The sequence below is a fragment of the Bubalus bubalis genome, chromosome 14 (assembly GCF_019923935.1).
Source record: "Bubalus bubalis isolate 160015118507 breed Murrah chromosome 14, NDDB_SH_1, whole genome shotgun sequence".
NCBI lineage: Eukaryota > Metazoa > Chordata > Mammalia > Artiodactyla > Bovidae > Bubalus > Bubalus bubalis.
The window spans coordinates 63,792,822-63,805,781 of NC_059170.1; the positions used below are offsets into that span (position 1 = coordinate 63,792,822).

A 12,960-nucleotide genomic window follows, 5' to 3' on the forward strand; every position below is an offset into this window, starting at 1 on the left:
TGATAGCCATTCCAACTTGTTTGAGATATTATCTCAATGTGCCTTTGACTTGCATCTCTCTGAGGATTAATATTATTGATCATATTTTCACATACTTGTTGGCCATTTGTATGCCTTTAGTTTTTCTGTACATTTTAAAAATTGGATTGTTTAATTTTTTGTTATTAGGCTGTATGAAATCTATATGTTTTAGATATTAACCCTTTATCTGATACATGGTTTCTGAAATTTTCTCATTTCATTGATTGCCTTTTCATTGTGTTGTTTCTTTTACTGTACAGAAGCTGTTAACTTTGAAGTAGACCCATTTGTTGAGTTTTTCTTTTGTTGTTTGTGCTTTTGGTATTCATATATTTAAAAAAATCATCGCGAAGACCACTGTCAAGGAGTTTCTTCCCTACATTTTCCTCTAGCAGAATCAAGTCTTATAAGTCTTTGCTCTATTTCAAGTTAATTTTGTGAGTGGCATAAATTAGGAGTCCAGTTTCATTTCTTTGCATGTGTATATGCAGTTTTTTCAACATCATTTGTTGAAGAGACTATCCTTTTCCCACTGGGTATTCTTGGCACTCTTGTTCAATAGTAATTGACCAAGCATTTAATTTGCTTGGACATTTAATTTGAGGATCTGTACTTTCTTTCATTGGTCTATGTGTCTGTTTTTGTGCCAATGGCATAACATGTTTATTGTTATAGCTTTGGAGTATAGTTTGAAATCAAGAAATGTGTTATCTCTCACTTTGTTCTTTTATAGGACTGCCTTCGTTTTCTGATTTCTTTTGTGATTCCATATAAATTTTAGGATTTTTTTTTCTAATTCTGTGGAGAATTTGATGTGTTTATAGGATTGTGTTGAATCCATAGATGACTTTGGATAGTATGAACATTTCAAAAAGATTTTTCTTTTAGTACATATACATGCGGTATCTTCCCATTTCTTTATGTCTTCCATTTCTTTCCATAGAGCTTTGTAGTTTTCATTGTACAGATCTTTCATCTCCTTGGTTAAATTTATATCCAGAATTTTATTTTTTTAATTTATTTTTGGCTGTGCTGTGTGGCATGCAGCATCTTAGCTCCCTGACTCAGTGTTTGAACCCGCACCCCCTGCAGTGGAAGCATGGAATCTTAACCATTGGACTGCCAGTTGCTGTTCCCAGTATTTTATTGTTTTTTATGCTACTGTGAATGGTATAGTTTTAGTTTTTTTCAGATATTTTATCATTAACATGTAGAAATGCAACAGATTACCATATGTTAATTTTGTATCTTGCAACTTTACTGAAATCATTGATTAGTTCCAACAATTTCATGGTTGAGTCCTTGAGGTTTTCTATATATAAAATTGTATTATCTGCAAATCACAAGAATTTTCTTCTTCCTTCCCAAGCCTGTTTGTTGAGGATTTTTATTGTGAAAGAGTATTGAATTTTGTTGAATTTTGTCAAATGTTCTTCTGCATCTATTGAGATGATAATGTAATTTTATCCCTCATTCTGTCAGTATGGTGTGAAAGATTGATTTACTTGCAAATGTTAAACCAAACCATCCTTGCATCTCTTGTATAAATCCCACTAGGTCATGGTATATGATCCTTTTAATGTGCTTCAAAATTTGGTTTGCTAATATTTTGTTGAGGATTGTTGTATCTATTTTCATTAGGGAAATGTCAATATCTTTAGTTTTTGTTTCTTGTAGCTTTTTTGTCTCAGTTTGGAATCAGGATGATGTTGGCATCATGAATATTTTAGAAGTGTTTCCTTAACCAGAATTGAAAGAGACATGTGTACCCCAATGTTGATAACAGTACTGTTTATAATAGCCATGACATGGAAGCAACCTAGATGTCCATCAGCAGACGAATGGATAAGAAAGCTGTGGTACATATACACAATGGAATATTACTCAGCCATTAAAAAGAATACATTTGAATCAGTTCTAATGAGGTGGTTGAAACTGGAGCCTATTATACAGAGTGAAGTAAGCCAGAAAGAAAAACACCAATACAGTATCAGTTCAGTTCAGTTCAGTCACTCAGTCGTGTCCGACTCTTTGCGACCCCATGAATCGCAGCACGCCAGGCCTCCCTGTCCATCACCAACTCCCGGAGTTCACTCAGACTCACATCCATCGAGTCAGTGATGCCATCCAGCCATCTCATCCTCTGTCGTCCCCTTCTCCTCCTGCCCCCAATCCCTCCCAGCATCAGAGTCTTTTCCAATGAGTCAACTCTTCGCATCAGGTGGCCAAAGTACTGGAGTTTCAGCTTTAGCATCATTCCTTCCAAAGAAATCCCAGGGCTGATCTCCTTCAGAATGGACTGGTTGGATCTCCTTGCAGTGCAAGGGACTCTCAAGAGTCTTCTCCAACACCACAGTTCAAAAGCATCAATTCTTTGGTGCTCAGCCTTCTTCACAGTCCAACTCTCACATCCATACATGACCACAGGAAAAACCATAGCCTTGACTAGACAGAACTTTGTTGGCAAAGTAATGTCTCTGCTTTTGAATATGCTATCTAGGTTGGTCATAACTTTCCTTCCAAGGAGTAAGCGTCTTTTAATTTCATGGCTGCAGTCACCATCGGCAGTAATTTTGGAGCCCAAAGAAATAAAGTCTGACACTGTTTCCACTGTTTCCCCATCTATTTCCCATGAAGTGATGGGACCAGATGCCATGATCTTCGTTTTCTGAATGTTGAGCTTTAAGCCAACTTTTTCACTCTCCTCTTTCACTTTCATCAAGAGGCTTTTTAGTTCCTCTTCTCTTTCCACCATAAGGGTGGTGTCATCTGCATATCTGAGGTTATTGATATTTCTCCCTGCAATCTTGATTCCAGCTTGTGCTTCTTCCAGCCCAGCATTTCTCATGATGTACTCTGCATGTAAGTTAAATAAGCAGGGTGACAATATACAGCCTTGATGTACTCCTTTTCCTATTTGGAACCCGTCTGTTGTTCCATGTCCAGTTCTAACTGTTGCTTCCTGACCTGTATACAAATTTCTCAAGAGGCAGATCAGGTGGTCTGGTATTCCCATCTCTTTCAGAATTTTCTACAGTTTATTGTGATCCACACAATCAAAGGCTTTGGCATAGTCAATAAAGCAGAAATAGATGTTTTTTTTTTCTGGAACTCTCTTGCTTTTTCCATGATCCAGTGGATGTTGGCAATTTGATCTCTGGTTCCTCTGCCAATGTATATATATAGAATTTAGAAAGATGGTAATGATAACCCTATATGCAAGACAGCAAAAGAGACACAGATGTATAGAACAGTCTTCTGGACTCTGTGGGAGAGGGCGAGGGTGGGATGATTAGGGAGAATGGCATTGAAACATATATATTACCATATGTGAAATGAATCGCCAGTCCAGGTTTGATGCATGAGACAGGGTGCTCAGGACTGGTGCACCGGGATGACCCAGAGGAATGGGATGGGGAGGGAGATGGGAGGGGGGTTCAGGATGGGGAACACGTGTACACCCATGGCAGATTCATGTCAATGTATGGCAAAACCACTACAATATCGTAAAGTAATTAGCCTCCAATTAAAATAAATAAATATATATATTTTTTAAAAAGAAGTGTTTAATTTTGTATTTTGGGGGAGAGTTTAAGAATAGTTCCTGTTAATTCTTCTTTAAATGTTTGGTAAAATTCATCAATTAAGTCATCTGGTCCTGGGCTTTTGTTGGTGGTGGTGGTAGGTTTTTGATTACTGCCCAGTCTCCTTTGTTACTGGTCTATTCAGTCTGTTTCCTCATGATTCAGTCTTGGTAGGCTGTATATTTCTAGGAATTTATTCCTTTGCTCCTAGTTGTTCAATATGTTGGTGTATACTTGTTCATAATGGTCCCTTATAGCATATTTATTTCTGTGGTGTTAGTTGTAATGTTTTCTCTTCCACTTCTCATTTTCTTTGTGTCTTTATTTCTTAGACAGTCTAGCTAAAAGTTTGTCAATTTCTGTGTGTCTTTTCAAAAATCACCTCTTAGTTTTATCATATTTTTCTTACTGTTTTTATGTTCCCTATTTCATTTATTTCTGCTCTCATCTTTATTATTTCCTACTTTTAATAACATTGACATTAATTTGTTATTATTCTTTTAGTTCCTTTGGGTGTAATTTATGGTCTTTGAGATATTTCTTCTCTTTTACTCTAGGTGTGTATTACTATAAACTACCCTCTTGGATACTGTTTTTGTACATCCTACATGTTTATGTATATTGTGTTTCCATTTTTGTTCTCTGGAGATATTTTCTAATTTCGCTTTTGATTTCTTCTTTGATCCAGTGGTTGCTCAAGATTGTGTTGTTTAATTTCCATGTGTCTGTGAATTTTTCACTTTTCTACCATTATTTATTCATAGTTTTTTTTTCCCCACTGTGGTTAGAAAAGATACTTGAAATGATTTTAATTTTAAACACATTAAGATTTGTTTTGTGACCTGGAATGTGATCTGTCCTGAAGAAGAATGCTTATGAAGAATGTGTATTTTACTGCTCTTGAGTGGAATGCTCTGTAGATATCTCTAGTCCATTTGCATTCAAATAATTCAAGCCCTCTCTTTACTGATTTTACTTATCTTTACTGAGTCTTCGTTACATATTTTTTGTCTGAATGATCTATCCATTATTGTAAATGGAATATTAACGTCTCCTTCTATTCTTGATTTGCCATCTATTTCTCCCTTCAGATCTGTCAGTGTTTGGTTTATATTATTCAAGTGAGCTATTATTGGATGCATATATGTATTTGTAAGTGTTATATCCTGTTGAATTGATTCTTCATCAAAATGATGAAATGACCTTCATCATTGTAATGACCTTTGTGTCTTGGGGCAGCTTTCTATTAGTCTTTTTTGTCTAATATAGCCACCTCTGATCTCTCTTGATTACCATTTTCTTGAAATATCTTTTTCTATCCCTTCACTTTCAGCCTGTGTGTGTCCTTATATCTAAAGTTGATCTTTTATTAATAACATGTAATTGCATATTGTTAGCATGTAATTACATCTTATTTTTTCATTCACTCTCCAATCTTTTTTGAGTGTAATTTATTTATATTTAAAGTAGTTCTTGATTGTTAATGACTTTGTATTGCCATTTTATTGTTTTTGTCGCTTTTGTAGTTCTAAGTTTTCTGCTTAGAAATCCATTGTAGTCTTACTGAAGTTCTTTTGTGTGAAATAAGTTACTTTTGCTGCTTTTAAAATTCTTTCTTTGTCTTTGACCTTTGATAATTTAAGTGTATGTCTCAGTGTAGATCTCTTTGAGTTAAATCTATTTGGACGTCTTTGGGATCCATAAGTTTGTATGTCCACTTCCTTCCTCAGTTTTGGGAATTTTACAGCCATTATTTCTTTAATAATGCTTTCTGTCCTTTTCTTATTCTCTTCTTCTTCTGGAATAACTATCTGGCATATATTTGCTTGATGGCATCCCATATGTTCCATAGACTTTTTTTACTTTTTTTCATTCTTCTTTTCTTTTTGTTGTTCTACTTGGTAATTTCAAATTATCCGTCTTTGAGATCACTGATTATTTTTCCTCTGCTTGATCATGTGTGCTACTAAAAAGCTCTCTGTTAAATTCTTCAGTCATTGTGTTCTTCAGCTCCAAAATTTCTGTTTGGTTCTTTTATGTTTCCTGTCTCTTGTTGACCTTCTTCGTTTGTATATGTATTGTTTTCCTGATTTTATTTAGTTGTCTATTTGTGTTCTCTTGTAGCTCACTGAGGTTAAGATTACAATTTTGATTTTTTGCCATATAAAAACTTTTATGACAAATCTGTATGTTTAATCATATAAGAAATATTGCTGATCCATATATTTATCATACCAACTTTACCAGAACTAGGTAATTGTTAAAATGATAATGATTCACATTCTGATTTTGTTTATAATTTTAATGGGGATATCTTTTGGTGCTTCAACATAAATCAAGGTATTAGCTGTTGGATTGACACAGAAATATATTCTATATTAAGACAATAAAGAAATTGAAATCTATTAAATGAACTTCTAACATTTATTGAGTAATCATTTTTCTCTTCTTATTGATATAAGAATATTTTCCTAAACTCCAGACATTATAATCTCCTTGGAATTAAGCCATAATGTATAGGTTTCAATAGTGTTTCTGTATTTAATTGAAAGTTTTCTTCATATTGGTAGATCAAGATGTGGATGAACTCTCAGATGAGAAATTTGCACTTGATGATCTAGTAAGAACTAAAGGATACAAGGATAAAACTCAACTAAGTGGAGTTTACCACCCTCAGATATTGAGAAGTATGAATTACATTGATATACATATTTTAAAAGTCATCATAAAATACTTGACAGTTTAAAATTACATTTTAATGTGCACCAATTTTATGTTAGTTGAACTTTTTCCTTAGAGTGGATATTTTAAAACATAATTTACCAGAAATTGAAGTTCTACAGAACTAGTAAATGCTGTAATGCTATTAGCACCCCTCATTTCTTGGAGTCTTTAATATTCTAATTATTATACTTTATTTCTTAAATTTGTTGAGCAAGAAACACTGTCTTTCTCTTTCTTTGGAATAGTGTTTCATACAGAACAAGTTTAGGAGACATTTTTCTAGGAAACTTATGGAATTGTTGCAGTTATTTCATTTTTAACAACATGACATTTACCCAGCATTTACATTTCAATTCTTATCAACTATCATTATCTGCTAAAACATATTTGTTGTTATCCAGTAGAGCTATTCTTAATATTGTTACATAGTTTCAAGAAGGGAAAAGAAACGTTTGTTTTTTATCTATTGGACACTACTCTTGATATTTTATATTTTCTACTACAACTCTTTAGTAGTGTATTTTTTGTGTATATTTTAAGTAAATTTATCTATTTTTTATGTTTGCTTCAAAAATGGATTTCTAGAAAAACGGACATTATTAGAAAGATTGTTGTTCAGTCAGCAAGTTGTATCCAACCATATGCAACCCAACTGCAGCATACCAGGCTCCTCTGTCCTTCACTATCTCCCTGAGTTTGTTCAAACTCATGTCCATTAGAAAGACTGGAAATTTTTTATTTGGATTTTTGACTTAGTATAACAGAAAATTTGATTTACATTTGTGCTTCTTAAGAATCAGATAAAACCTAGGTCCACAATTTATTTGATGGAAGTTGTTGGTTCATGTATTCCTGAAGCCTAGCCTGAAGGATTTTGAGCATAACCTTACTACCATCTGAAATGAGGTCAATTGTACAGTAGTTTGAACATTTCTTCGCATTGCCCTTCTTTGGGATTGGAATGAAAGCTGACCTTTTCCAGTCCTGTGGCCACTGCTGAGTTTTCCAAAAGTTCCTGGCATATTGAGTGCAACACTTTATCAGCATCATCTTTTAGGATTTTCAATAGCTCAGCATTATTACCTCATAATAATGCTTCCTAAGGCCCACTTCACACTCCAAGATATCTGGCTCTACTTGAGTGACCACACCTTCATGGTTATCAATGTCATTAAGACCTTTTTTGTAAAGTTCTTCTGTGTATTCTTGCCACCTCTCCTTAATCTCTTCTACTTTTGTTAGAAGAATTTCTAACAATTCCATCTCTAAGAATTTTCCACAGTTTCACTTTTATTTACTTTCATTAGATCCTTACTGTTTCAGTCCTTTATGATTTCCATCCTTGCATGAAATGTTCCCTTTATATGTTTAGCTTTCTTGAGATCTCTAGTCTTTCCCATTTTGTTGTTTTCCCTCTATTTCTCTGCGTTGTTCAGTTAAAAAGACCTTCTTATCCCTCCTTACTATTCTCTGTAATTCTTCATTCAGTTGGGTATATCTTTCCCTTTCTCCCTTGCCTTTCACTTCTCTTCTTTCCTCAGCTATTTGTATATCCTCTTAAGACAACCATTTTGCCTTCTTGCATTTCTTTTTCTTTGGGATGGTTTTAGTCATTTGTACAGGATTGTTTCTTGTACCATCACAATTCTCTATCCATAGTTGTTCTGTCTCTCTGTCTATCAGATCTAATCCCTTGAATCTATTTGACACTTCCACTGTATAGTCATAAGGGATTTGATTTAGGTCATACCTGAAGAGCCTAGTGGTTTTCCCTACTTTCTTCAATTTAAGCCTGAATTTTGCATTGAGCTGATAATCTGAGCCTTAGTCAGCTCCTGGTCTTGTTTTTGCCGACTGTATAGAGCTTCTCCATATTTGGCTGCAAAGAATATAATCAATCTGATTTGGGTATTGACCATTTAGTGATGTCCATATATAGAGTCATCTCTTGTGTTGTTGAAAAGGAATGTTTGGTATAATCAGTGTGTTCTCTTGGCAAAACTCTGTTAGCCTTTGCCCTGCTTCATTTTGTACTCCAAAGCCAAACTTGCCCTTTATTCCAGGTATCTCTTGACTTCCTTCTTTTGCATTTCAATCCCCTCTGATGAAAAGGACGTCTTGTTTTGGTATTAGCTGTAGAAGATCTTGTAGGTCTTGAACCAGTCAACTTCAGCTTCTTCAGCATTGGTGGTTGGGATATAATCTTGGATTACTGTGAAGTTGAATATCTTCCTTTGGAAACGAACTGAGATCATCCTGTCATTTTTGACTTTGCACCCAAGAACTGCATTTAAGATTTTCTTGTTAACGATGAGAACTACTCTTTTTCTTCTAAGGGATTCTTGCCCACAGTAGTAGATATATTGGTCATCTGAGTTAAATTCTCCCATTCCTTTCCATTTTAGCTCACTAAATCAAACAACATCTTTGATTCCTAAGATGTTGATCTTCACTCCTGCCATCTCCTGCTTGACCAGGTCCAATTTACTTTGATTCACAGACCTAACATTCCAGATTGCTATGCATTATTGCCCTTTACAGCACTGGACTTTACTTTTACCACCAAACATATCCACAACTGGGCATCATTTCCACTTTGGCCCAGACACTTCATTCTTTCTGGAACTATTAGTAATTGCCTTCTGTCCTTCCCTAGTATCATATTGGACACCTTCCAACCTGGGGGACTCATCTTCTAGTGTCATATGTTTTTGCCTTTTCATATTGTTCATGGGTTTCTTGCAGCAAGAATACAAGTGTGGTTTGCCATTCCCTCCTCCAGTAGACCACACATTTTGTCAGCAGAACTCTTCACTGTGACCTGTCTGTCTTGAGTAGCCCTGCATAGCCTAGCTCATAGCTTCACTGAGTTATGCAAGCCTCTTTGCCACAAGGGTGTGAGCCATGAAGAGGAAGTGTAAGGTGACATCTCTCTAATTAACTTTATGTAGTATAATTTTACCCTCACAAAATATTAGTTATGCATGTACTAATCTGGCAATCTATTATTCTTACAGTTAAAAGGGAAACAACCACAGAACATCCAGATATAGCAGAGAATCTTCCAGAAATGAATCCATCAATTGATGACTTAATATTTCAATTAGATTTAAACAAAGTAATAGGTAAGTAGAGATTTATAATGTTTAGGTACAATAGAGAACACATTCTAAGAGTTAAAGCATTTCCACTGTATTGTACAGTTATTAAAATAAGAAATTCAAACATAAGGTAACCTTTCTCACTTTAATAAACAGTCAGCCCTCTGTATCCATGGGTTTCACATCTACAGATTCAGCTGACCACAGATCAGAAATATTCAGAAGAAAAATTTTCAGAAAGTTCCAAAAAAACAATGGTTTATGCACTGGCAATGGTTTAGATAGCATTTACAACTATTTATATAGCATTTTCATTGTATTAGGTATTATAAGTAATCTAGAGATGATTTAAAATATATAGGAGAGTGTTCATAGGTTACAGGAAAATATTGCACCATTTTATTCAAGAGACTTGAGCATCTTCAGGATTTGGTATCCACAAGGGATTCTGAGAACCCTCCCCTGTGGATACTGAGGGAAAGCTGTAATAATTTTATTCTTTTATTAAACAGTCTATATATCAATTAATATGTATCTTTAAAAGAATTTGTCATCTGCTTATTACTTCACCAAACATTAATTAAGTAATGCTTAAGAGTTTACCTGCTCATGAAAAAAAAAAAGGTTTTTCCCTACATTGTGAATTTTCATGATATAAACTAGATGCTATATGATCAGTTCTTTAGAAAACACAGTTTTTGTTACTTATATCATCTGTTGTGATAACAAGACAATGAAAAAAATAGAACTATCACTAGATAGGCAATATGTCTACTTTGTGACCTTTGTATCACAAAGTCGGCAAATGTCTAATAGTTAAAAAACCTATGCTAGGAAGGTCCCTGGTGACCTAGTGGTTAGGATTCTGGACTTTAACTGTCACAGGCCAGGTTCAGTCCCTGGTCAGAGAACTGAGATCCCACAAGTTGTGTGGCTCAGCCAAAAACAAAACCTATGCTAAAGCTCATGTGGCCAAGTGACTAAGTACTTAACTAATTTCTAATAAGATAATTTTAAGTGTAACATTGGCAGCTTCTGAACAACCATTTTAAGGCAGATGTCAGCAAAATGACAGACTAGGAGGCCCCAAGCTTTTAATCCCTGACAGAAACAATGAAAAAGGGTGAGGAAGGGGAAAGGCAGAAAACCATTAGAACTAACCTTGTCAGAACTTTGGGAAACAATAAAATATTTACAGTAACAAGAGGATTCCCCAGTTAAGAAAAAGTCGTCTTCAAAATGGTCAGAAAATTTTGTAGAAATATGAAGGAGTGCCCAGCACAAAACCAACCCCAAAGAATAGGAGAGCTTCTAGGGTTAACAAGATTACCATTAGACCTGCTCTATAGAAAATGCTAAGGGGAATCCTTGAGGGTGATGTGAAACAATGTTATACAGTAACTTGAAGCTATATGAAGAAATGAAGATCTCCAGTGTAGATAAATACATCTCAAATATAAAAGCCAGTATTATTGTAGTTTTAGTTTGTAGCTCTACTGTTAATTTCGTATAATAGTTTTAGGAAAAATATATAAAAGTAATGATAAATATGTATTATTGGGCACACAGTGTATAAAGATATGCTTCATAACATCAGTATCGAAAAGGATTGAGCCATATAGGAGTACAGCTTTTGGATGTTATTGAAGTTAAGTTGGCATCAATTTAAATTAGATTTTTATAACTTTAAGATGTTATGCATAATTCCCTTGGTAACAAAAAGGAAAATATGTATAGAATTTGCACAAAGGAAATGAGAAAGGAAACAAAACTAGTCCCTTAAACTATCAGTTGAACACGAAAGAAGGCAGTATTAGAGGAAATGAGGAACAAAAAAAAATGTAAGAAATACAGAGAACAAATATAAACATGGCAGAAGTAAGTTCTTTCCTTTTCATTAATTACCATAAATGTAAATGATTAAGCTTTCTAAATAAAAGACAGAGATTGAAAAAATGGAAAAAGAATTATCCAACTATATGCTGCCCATAAGAGACTCACATTATATCAACAAAATTAACAAAACTTTAACTAGACTGATGAAGAATAAAGAAAGAAGACTCAAGCTATTAAATCAGACTAGAAACTGGGAATAGTACTACCAACTTTACAGGAATAAAGAACATTATAAGAAAACATTGCCACATTATTGAATAAAGAAAAAAGTCATTAAACTTCAATAAAACTTTGCTCATAATAAACCTTTGACACTTATCTTTTTAAAAGTACAAATAAATTTCAGCAATTTAATAGTAAAATATTTCCTTCAATATTAGGAATGAGACATACATGTTTGTTATCACTATTTCTACTCATTTTTTTACTGGCAACCATAGATATTACAAAAAATTAATAATGCAAGTTGTAAGGATTTAAAGAAATCTCATAAATTTCAGACAATGTTACTGTGGAGGTATGTAATCTAAAAGAATCTGTAGTTTATAGATAAACTCTTGTATCAGCTGTATTTATTTAAATTACTGAATATAGAGTAAAACTGTAGAAAATTCAATTCTGTTTCTATATACCAAGAACAAAAAATTGAAAATGAACATTTTTTAGGGATGATGAAATTTGTTTTAGTACTAAAACAAATACAATATCTAGGAATAATTATTTTTAAAGATTTGCAAAGCTTCTTACCAGTTGAACATGTGAAAAACTTGGAAGTCACTCCAAACCAAAAAAAGCTAAAGAATCTTAAAGTCAACAACCCTTCTCAGTTCCATCAAAGAATTGAGGTTAGAGAGCAAATTTCCCCTCTCAAACTGAGGAGATAGATGGATACTGGAAATTACATATTTTTAGAAACACACTAACACTGGAGCCAGAAACTAGTAGGAAAACTTAAAGAGTAATTTAGCAATTGTTGGAAACTGGACATGAACTAGGTTGAGCAATAAAAAAGTTCTCAACGCAACCATGGGTATACCATACACTTTCAGGTACCTTGGGTAAATATCAGAAATAAAATCTACTCATGCATTCAGGAAAGGGGAGAAAAGTGAACATCTAAAATTGCATTCTTCTTAACACAGCCCTAACTTTAAGCAAACTACTTTACTGGAACCTGACAGATGTCCAGAAAAAGAAATGCCAGAATCTAACCTCTTGAACTTTCAGCATCAAGGAAGGCAGATATTCAAGTCCAGTCCTCTTTAGCCTTTCTGTTTTATCTAATTCAGTAAACATACTGAAAAGCAATTTTGAAAGTCACAGCCCAGAGGAAAGTGTAAATAAAAGACTGAGAACTAATCATAGGTTTATAGAATGCTTTCCCTCTCTCTCATACCTTACAACTACTTCACTAAGGCCCCTGGATAATAACAGAGGGTTACCAATGGAAAAACTGCAGTGCTCAGGGCCCGTTAAAGAAATATTCCTTAGGGAAAACCAAAAACCACAGAGGAGACCAGAAAAGGAAAATAAATTTTAGCCTGTGACACCTGCTGATCTCCTCTCCAGATGAACATAAAACATCATAATAAAAACCTAAATACTTCAGTTATTTTACCTGATACATCATGTAT

At 34.1% G+C, this 12,960-nt stretch overlaps 1 protein-coding gene across 2 annotated transcripts in view; it reads left to right on the plus strand.

The window, feature by feature from the left end:
* CCDC7 (coiled-coil domain containing 7) overlaps positions 1 to 12,960 on the plus strand; it is a 263,556-nt gene that overhangs the window by 209,230 nt on the left and 41,366 nt on the right. For both annotated transcript variants that reach the window (XM_044928180.2, XM_044928181.2), the window contains 2 exons: positions 6,176 to 6,292; positions 9,347 to 9,454. In XM_044928180.2, the coding sequence (XP_044784115.2) occupies positions 6,176 to 6,292; positions 9,347 to 9,454 (225 nt within the window). The remainder of the gene's footprint in view (positions 1 to 6,175; positions 6,293 to 9,346; positions 9,455 to 12,960) is intronic.